This window comes from Neopsephotus bourkii, unplaced genomic scaffold (genome assembly GCF_033783945.1).
Source record: "Neopsephotus bourkii isolate Nb327-2 ecotype Australia unplaced genomic scaffold, CSIRO-AGI_Nbou_v1 NB_1652, whole genome shotgun sequence".
NCBI lineage: Eukaryota > Metazoa > Chordata > Aves > Psittaciformes > Psittacidae > Neopsephotus > Neopsephotus bourkii.
In genome coordinates this window covers 200,525-210,122 of record NW_026902126.1, presented here as the reverse complement: position 1 = coordinate 210,122, position 9,598 = coordinate 200,525, and the positions used below count along the sequence as shown (strand labels likewise).

The 9,598-nt window shown below is 51.8% G+C and overlaps 1 protein-coding gene across 1 annotated transcript; it reads right to left on the bottom strand.

The window, feature by feature from the left end:
* Positions 1-358: 358 nt before the first annotated feature.
* ALDH2 (aldehyde dehydrogenase 2 family member) lies at positions 359-9,323 on the bottom strand. The gene is given in 14 exon segments (XM_061374775.1): positions 359-837; positions 1,565-1,679; positions 2,387-2,544; positions 2,835-2,999; positions 3,364-3,548; positions 4,192-4,294; positions 4,661-4,774; positions 5,236-5,364; positions 6,206-6,317; positions 6,803-6,882; positions 7,099-7,239; positions 8,323-8,427; positions 9,028-9,266; positions 9,269-9,323. Coding segments are annotated over 14 exon segments (1,734 nt in total). The 3' UTR covers positions 359-804.
* Between the last annotated feature and the right edge of the window lie 275 nt (positions 9,324-9,598).

Sequence of the window (9,598 nt, the reverse complement as noted above, 5' to 3'; positions counted from 1 at the left end):
TCGAGGAGCGGGTGCTTTCTAATGACGTAATGACCAGAAGGGCGGACCATTGCCCTCTAAGGGGCGGGGCCTGGAGCTCGAGCTTCGCCCCGCCCCTTGCCGGGAGGGCGCGAAGTCTCGCGAGATCGCGTGAGGGAAGCCCAGCGGGGGTAATGGCTGGCCCCCACCGGCCCCCTCATAGTAACCAATACACCACAGAGGTGTTCCCCACCGCAGCTGCCTTTAACGTTACGCCAATATGGGGAAAGCAGTGCAAACAGTGAGCAAAAAGCTTTAAAATGGCTTGAGGGAGGAGGTACTTACAAGTTGTGAGAGCACTGGAGCTCCCACCCCACAAACTGCTCCGGTAAAAGCCAGGTTTACTTCACTAAGAGGTGTTTATTGGAATAACAATGAGAGCAGCAAGAACAAGGATTTAGCTCAGGTTCAGGCTCTGCTGGGTCCCACAGCTCTCAGTTCAGAACATAGATGAGTGCACAGGACAAGAGTAGAGCTGTGTAAGCCCATAAAGAGTTCCTATACAACCTACTGCAGACAAGCATTGAAATGAGTCCCGGAAAGAACATAAATCCTGATGCACCAAGAGTACCCCATGTAATGAATTAGGGCTCCAGTGGCTGTATTTGGTACTTTAAAAAGAGAAAGCCAAGTAGCATTTATAACAAAATCTCCTTCAGGCACCTTCTAAAGAGACAATTCTTAACGCAGAGTTAAAGGCTTTCCACCTATGCTTTGTGTGTGTTAAGAAGAGGTTTCCTTGTTCTGCATCCCATGGAGAAGCACAGATGCCCCCAAAACTCTCCTTCAGGAGTTCTTCTGTGGAATTTTGATTGTCACCTGGAAAGAGAACACATGCACATTATTAACCTGGAGGCAGCGTTCAGTTATATCCATCAGCCTGTGGGGATGAGATTTCCTAATACTGGGAACACTGGGATCAAGTCAACAGTGCCGTATTAAGCTCTCTAAGGTCACTGCCCAGATTCCTGCTCTCGGGTGATGAGTGCCCACTGTTCCTCTGCAGAAGCTTCTCCCCATCTCTTCCCATTCCCCACACAGTAAACTCATGGGGAGGTCCACACACATGCATTCTGTACAGTGGAAGCAGCTAAACAAGTGGTGCAGGCAGCTGGTAATGTTAGGTTACATCTCTAACATATTTAAGCTACATAGAAAATATGTATCATTTTATATTACATAGAAAATACGTATACATTAGAAAATCTATTAGGTTACCTCTAGAACCATGGTTTTCCTCTAGAATCACGGCATGGTTTGGGTTGGAAGGGACCTTACAGCTCACCCAGCTCCAACGCCTGCCATGGGCAGGGACCCCTTCCACTGGAGCAGCTTGCTCCAAGCCCCTGTGTCCAACCTGGCCTTGAGCACTGCCAGGGATGGAGCTCTCAGTTCCATGGAGCTGTGTCTGTGGTGACTTCCCAAGTGCAGCTCCAATTTTGTTCCAAGCACAAGGACAAACCGCAACTCTCAGACCAGCAGGCACAAAGCCACTTTGGAGCTATGGCTTTTCGGGGGGTCATTCCTTGGATACAGGGATACTCACGTTTTTCACCTCTACATAAGCCTCCAGGCCATATTCTCCCAGCTCTCGCCCATTCCCAGAGGCTTTGTAGCCACCAAAGGGGGCTTGGGCACCAAACACATCATAGCAGTTTACCCTGAAATGGAAACAAGATTTAAGCGCCTGCGGTTTCAGACCTGATTAATGGAAGAGCCTTCTGCAGCAAATGGGTGTTTGCAGGAGAATTTCCAGGCAGGATTTCCCTGTTTGTCCGTGCTCTCAGACAATGGAGTTACTCCATACCAACACCTTATTCCCATCAACCAGGAAACAACATCAAACCCATTCACCTCTTGCATTATCACAGCGCCCAGTGCCCAGGTTGCCACCCACACCTCCCTCAGAGCACAGGTACCAGCGACACCTCCTTTTTCCCTTCAGTACCATCACAAACCAAACAGACAGCAAGATACTGGCTCTCCAAAACCTCCTGCTGCAGCAGGAAACTGCTGTTGAAGAACTTACTCTGGCACTGCTGCATGGCCTCCGAACACACACCAACATCAACTGCAGCCATACAGATGTGCTCAGGGATCTAATCATTGCTGGCCCTCAGCCCTGCAGCTATTGCTCTCATTCCCCACTGCAGCACTGGATTTCTTCCCCTCCATTCCAATACATTAATTCCCAGTGGGAACATGGAAGCCTAACAGACCTATTTTTTACCAACAGCTGAAGTCCTGTCATTACATTCAGTGAAGTACCGGATCCAGAGACAGGCTATCAAAGAACAAGTGTATAGAGAAACGGCAGCACACAAGAAAGCTTGCAGCAGCCGAGGGAGAAGGAAGTGTGGATGCTCACCAAACTGTTCCAGCTCGCAGGCCGTGTGACACATAGTTTGCTTTGTCAAGATCCTTTGTGAAGACGGCTGCTGCTAGGCCGTACTTGGAGTCATTTGCTCTCTCGATCACTTCCTCAATGGTTTTGAATTTCAGAATCTGCATAACCGGCCCAAATATCTGCAAAATCCAAAGAGAGCTTGTGAAAATGTGTGTGCTTTGAGCACGGAGCAGGGCTGTGGTTGATGCTGGAGTTAACGTATGGATGTGGGAGTCATGGGCATCAAATTCAAAGTATCATTCCCTGTATTACAAAGAACCCTGGATGCAATCTGGAGGGAGTTTAATGTGGTCACTTTCTAAGCAGCATCGAGTTCTGTGGTTCACAAATGCCCAGGCCCAGGTTTTTGCATCAGAGGGGGCAAAATGAGCAAGAAGGGAGAAGCTGACAGACAGAATTGCAGTCTCACCTCCTCTCTGGCTATCGTCATGTTGTCCTGCACGTCACCAAAGACAGTTGGCTGGATGAAATAGCCTCTGTCTGCAGCGGCGTTGCCACCACACAGCAGTTTGGCTCCTTCCTGCTTCCCAGTATTAATGTACCCAAGGATCTTCTTAAACTGCTCTTCATCTACCTAGGAGCCACAGGACGGAGAGATCAGCTTCACTTTACTGGCAGCAAAAGACTTGACTACAGACTGCTGTGCATGTGACGGTGCTCCAGCAATTCCTCTGCTCCAGCAATTCCTCGTTTCAACAGCCTGCAGAGCCAGCTTCAAAGGAAGATGGTCATTTTTAAATGCCAGCTTCAAGTGGAGGGTTTGGAACCGTCAGAAGGGTTAATGGACTTCTCCCTCCTGCACAAGCAAGGAGATAAGGGCCACAATTCAAAGGAGATTTAATCAAGAGACCCTGGATCCCTTTCATTCCAATCTGCTGATACACAGTGACTCCGGGCTATTTCAGGAGATAACAGATGAGGACATTTCCTGCTCTTACCTGAGGCCCCTGTTCAGTTTTAAAGTCAAAGGGGTTTCCAACCACCCTGTTCTTGGCCTTCTCAACGCTCCTCTCCACAAACTCCTGATAAATATCCTCCTGGACATAGGTCCGGGATCCGGCACAGCAGCACTGCCCTTGGTTGAAGAAGAGGGCAAAATGGGCTTGATCCACGGCCCAGTCCACTAAGATTGGGGAGAGGGGAGAACACAAATCAGCAAACAAACCCAAGCAGAGTGTTGTGGACAATCACCATGCAGACTGATGGAGCCCTTTCAGCTGATGGGTGTTCCCCACGCTTTGGTAGGGCAGAAGTTACATACAGATTTAATTAGTGTGGGGGTCTATTGAAACAGCCCACACTAGAGAAAACCAATCTGATCTGAGGCAGAATACAGTTCTCATTTGACATTATGAGGTATTAAGGACAAGTTGGTTTAGATCTAACTTCCTTACTGCCATATAAAAGCACATGTGTTGGCTCCTCAAGACCAACAATAAGTCTGCATGCAGGAGATGAGTAAGAGTAGAAAAGAGTGGTACACACCAAGAGAAAAACACAAAACCAAATGGAGTAAGACTGAAGGAAGATACTGATCCAGTTCTCATTTGCTGAGAACTGAACTTCACAGCACTGGGGAAGACGTGGGAGTGAACTACACAAATACAGCAGGTACAGCAAGAGGCACTTCACTGGGTGACAACATCCAGGTGTGGTCAGAGTTGGAGACTCACACCCACAGGAGAGGTTTCCTCTCCTCCCCAGCTCTGCTTGCAGAAAGCCAATGCAAAAGGGGCAGCTCAAGCACTACACTGAAAGGTGCTTACTGTCTGCGTCAGACATGATTATGTTTGGACTCTTTCCTCCGAGCTCCAGTGTCACCCTCTTCAGGTTACTCTCTGCTGCAGCCTTCTGGACCAGGTGCCCAACCTGCGTGGTGAGGAGAGCAGGTATTAGGAATTAACTCCTACGTCTGCAGCACCGGGCAGGGCGACTGGTTTCAGGCCTCAGTCAGCACTTGAACAATAATCCCTTCGTTGTCAGGGCCCTCAGGGAACACCTGAAGCCTGCAGTTTCACCTCTTCTGAAGCAGCTCAAGGGAAGCAAGAGGAAGTACACTAAAGAAGGCACCTTAGAAGAGTCTTGTGTAAAATAAAACTAAATGTCACACCCTGAAGTCAGCTCTGTTTTCCTTTCAGAAGGCAAAGCACCTCCAGTATTTTACACAGAAAAGGTATTACAGCAATGAGACGCTCTCTGTATCCCAAGGGCTTGCAGGTTAAGGTGCTCCCTTACCTCTGTGGAGCCGGTGAAGGCCACTTTATCTACATCCATGTGGGAGGAGATGGCAGCCCCTGCAGTGGGCCCATAGCCAGGGATGATGTTCACCACTCCTGGTGGGAATCCAGCCTGCCGGTTCACCACAGGGGAGAGCAACGTTAGTCCTTTACAAACCAAGGATTTCCCCTTCCCTCCCCTGCCAGTAACATTTCAATAGGCCTTCCACAAAGAGCAGAGCCTTTTCCACCTCACTTTAGTGTTAATGTTCAGTTTGCAACCACCAGGACAACTCCGCTCCCCACCCCACACCCTAGGCATAGTTTGGAGCAATAGATGTCAACTTCCCAATCACCCTGAAGTTTGTTTTTGTAACCTAAACCTCAGAGTCCTTCCCTAATCAAGATATATGTCCTTTGCATACACATTTATAAGGACAAGAGGTTTTTTTTGCTAACCAAATGCTATGATACCCAAGACAATCCAGCCTTTCTTCAGACCAAACAGCCCCTCTCTGTTCCTGCCACACATGCTCTGCAGCTCACCAGCTTGGCTGTACCCCAGCAGCGATGGAAACCCAGCCTTTTGCTCACCTCTTTGATCAGATTAGCCACATAGAGAGCACTCAGAGGGGTTTGCTCTGCCACCTTCATCACCACCACATTCCCAGTGGCCAGGGCAGGCCCAAGTTTCCATGCTTGCATCAACAGCGGGAAGTTCCACTGAAAAACAAGGAGGAATTTGCTGCTCTGAGCTTGAGGGTTTCTAATTAATTAGTAAGTAACCAGCGAGCTCCATCCAAACCAGTGCAGTGCCTATGGGAGCAGCCTTTGACCCTTCCCTTGCTGCCCTCCAGTGCCTGCCTCCTTTTCAAGCACTGCCTTCTCCTTGTCCAGGGAAACTCTACTTTGAGGTGTCTCAGCACCACTGCAAACCCCATGTAAATTAATCTTTACTGTCAGTGCAGCCATCAAACCCTCTTTTGAGGCATTTGGAAAGCAAGCCTGTTTGCGGTGGCAGTGCATGCAGCCCGGCGAGGCGTTCACATGCAGCTCCTGCTCAGTGCAAACATGGAAACCAGGCGAATACAGCACGCAGCAATCAGAATGTGGCTGCTCCTAGAAAGAGATAACACTATCCACAGGTCACTGTGTAACGATGACTTGGTTGTTGACCAACCACCTCCTGACGCTGGCTGCTAGTTACCGCAGTCAGATCACGTACATCAAGCTGAATTTTGCAGCTATTTCCTCATCACACAGCATTTTAAACCTTAGTTTAAACTTAACCATGGTTCTGAGCCAGGTAACTCCTCTAAAAGGGTTTAAACTCTTTAAATCAGCAGATACAAAGCGAGTCTTACTCAGAGCTTATGAAATCAATAGATAGTTCTACGATGCCAGGACAAGCTAACAGCCCTCCCAGCTGGTGCAACCATAGCTTTACCACCGGAAGGAAACAGTGGTGAGCAACAGATAGTAACTTTAAGGCTTTTAAGACGACTCTTCATGATAACACCAAATCCTTGGAATGCTGCAGGAAGTAATGATGCGTTTTACTCACCGGGATTATCTGTCCACAAACTCCCACTGGCTCGTGTCTTGTGTAACAGAAGAAGTCTCCGTCTAAGGGGATGGTTTTGCCATGGAATTTATCTGACCAGCCTGCAAAGTATCTACCGACAGGAACATTTTGGTCAGTGAATTTAGAATTACAAGTGTTCCATCAGGAGAAGAGAGACTCCCTCCAGCAATTTGCTTCCTCCCTTCTTCACTTTGTAGAACAGTTACCAATACAACTATTTCCCAAACAGGGGATTTTAAGAAGGGATAATAAATAGAAACATTCCTCTCTCCTGCCTTAGCATAACATAAATCCTACCATCCTGTGCTGTAACACAGCCCACCTCCACTAGCACAAGTCCTGTATACAGCAAGAGACATACATGCAACAAAAATCCTCTGGGAAATCATAGGAATTACAGCTTCATTCTTAGCCAAAAATAGAGGAAAATGGGTGTCTTTTCTCCTGCTGTGGACCACATGGGACCAGCAGGCCAGTGCAGCCCTGCCATTGGAGGCATCTGGCCTCTGCACGTGCAGAGGTTCGGCTATCACAGGCCAGCTAAGCATGAGGAGTCACTGCAGGCTCCACACCTACCTGAGACATTTGATCACCATGTCCAGGTCCACCAGGTAGGAGATGGAGTACGGCTTGCCATTATCCAGAGTTTCCAGCGCCTACAAACCACAGTGAGATTAGCAGCAGGTGGGGACAGTCACACAAGGAGATTTCGATTCAACTCTCAGTTTGCACTTTGGATCTGCTCTGTGTTGGCTTTTTTTTGCTTCCAGCTTCCCAAAACTACTTCCCATCTCTCCCATCGCACCCAGTGGCACAAACCACCCGTCTCTGCCCCTCTCCTCCCTGCTCACAGCAGAGAGCTCAGCACTCACCGCCAGGTACGCCCGGTCCCTCTCGATCAGGTCAGCGAGACGGTTCAGCAGCTTCCCCCGGTGAGAAGCATCCATCCTCCTCCAGGGCGAGCCCAGCTGGAAAGCTGCCTTGGCTGCCTGAACGGCCTTGTCCACATCTGCCTGCAGAGGAGGGAAGGCAAGAGGGTGAGGAAGGAGCAGCCAGCCCCCACTCACTCTTTCAAAACACAGCTGAAAGCTCTCCTTGGTCTCCAGAAGAAAACAGCCCCTGGTACACACAGCTGCTCACACCAGCCTTGTTGAGGCAAGAACTTGCAGCCTTGACTTGCCTCACTGCAAGACACCTGCATCCCCTGGGCTGCTCACCCCATGAGCATCAACATGGGCACTCGTTGTTATTTCAGCTACGCACAGTGCAAATCCCATCAGGTTATCTCCACCATGTCATCTGCTGGGTTAATGTTTGCATCCCAGAACAAAGAAAAGCTCCAGAAGTGTGCTTCTCATGCTCATCACTCGGGTTTTGATTGCACCAGCACAGTCTAAAGGGGTTTTGTCCTTGATAAGACACCCCTAATCCATCATTTTGTCCTGTCAGGGCATTAACTGGTTCCTCGTTGGTTCTCTGTCCTGGCTTGCTGCAATGGTCTTGCCAGGACAAGCCAGTCTACCATGGACAAGCGAACAACAGTTTCCCTTCCCCACCCCTCCCGTGGGGAACACTAACAAGCTTCCAGGCTATAGAAAGAATCCAGAATTGCTGGGAAACACCAGCTCAGCTCTGCCACAGCCCCCATGGAGGGCCTTCCGTAAGGAATGATTACATGACTCTATTCACCACCACCTCTTGTTCTAATTTCCTTGGGATGGGGACAGTCTCAGCTCTCCGATGGAATCCTGACCTTTTATCTCCTCTGCTTCTGTGGCTCTGCCTCACGCTGCCAGCACAGCACCCACAGGACCACGGTGTTTGCCTTCATCCCTGCCTGTCCCACAAGCTCCAATCATGACTGTCCTCAGACCTCCCAACTCATCTATTCCTTTTGGCCAGTCCCAGCCTGGCACTGGTGAGAGGCAAAGCCAGAGGGTTTTGTTGAAAGCAACAGTTGAGGAAGAGCACGAGAACCTCTTGACAGGGGTACAGCTCAGACACTGCTGCAAACACAGCCCTGCATCGGTGTCTTCCCCTCTAATCCCCGTGTACCTGCTAACACTGAAGCCAACCCAATCCCAAGAGAACGTTACCTTATCCCCTTCTGCAACCTGGCAGATGACTTCCCCTGTTGCCGGGTTGATCGTCGGGAAGGTTTTCTTACTGACTGCATCGTGCCACTCGTTGTTGATGAAAATCTGCACGGAAACAAGCAAAGCCTCAGCACCAGAGCCGGGGGAAGCATCTGACAGCACCTCAGCTGCTTCGTTACAGGGGACTCGGCTTGTGCGGGCTCCAGAGCCGCACCAATACTCAGGAGATCCTTTAGCAGCAACAGACACACCCTCGAGTTCATAACAGCACTGCACCCCTCAGCAACCAGCACCTCAACGGGAAGCAGCTCCGGCCTCACGAGGTCCCTGCAAGCCGCGCAGGGGCAGACCCAGGTCCATGGGACAGGGTCAGCCCCGCGGTGCTCACCGAGACCTTCCCGAGCACCCGGCCAGGAGCCAACCACAGCCCGGCCATGGCGGCTGGGAGCGAAGGGGCGGCGGGGCCGGTGCCCCCTCGTGTAGCTCTGCCCTTAGGGAACGGGCGGCAGCGCTTTGCTTGGCCGGGACACGCTCCCCGCACCCGCTGCCGCGCCCAGCCGTGCGTTTCCCAGGAGCAGTCCCCGGAATTCCCGGTTTTGGGCCCAAACCCCCCCCCCCGGCCATGCACTGGGCTGTCCCCAGCCCGGACCCGCACCGCGCAGCCCCTCGGGCCTTGGACCCAGCTGGCCCCCGGCGCGGCCCTACCTTGTTGCAGGCGATGTCGGGGCGCGGGTTGGGCGCCGGGATGGGGGAAGCGGCGGCGGCCGAGAAGGGCGCCCGGAGCGCGGCCGGGCCGCGGCAGAGCCGGGAGACGCGCACCGCTGCCCGCAACATCCTGCGCTGCCCTGCGCTGCGCTGCGCTGCCCCGTGCGCCGGCGGTGGGGCCCGCTCCTCCGCGACCGCCCCGCTCCATAGGGACCGCCCCCGTTCCATAGGGACCGCCCGGCCCGGCTCGGGAGGGGCTTTTCATCCGGCACGGCCGGGCTGGGTTCTGTCCCCATCAGCGCGGCCCGGTGGCCTTTGCGTGGCTGTGTTCGGATAGAATGGGCTCGGTTCGTCCCGTTCAGATCAGCTGGGCATGGCTCAGTTCAGCCCCGTTCGAGTCGGGTCAGCCCGGCTCAGTTCACATCAGCACTGCTTGGTTTGGTGCTCCGGGGATGTCCAGCACAGGCTGCCCTGTCCCTGCTTAGCTCTGTGGGGAAGGTGTTGCAATGAACTGCTCAGAGACCCCTTGTTCCCTGGATGTGCCCCTACTGTGCACATGGGAGTCTAATAA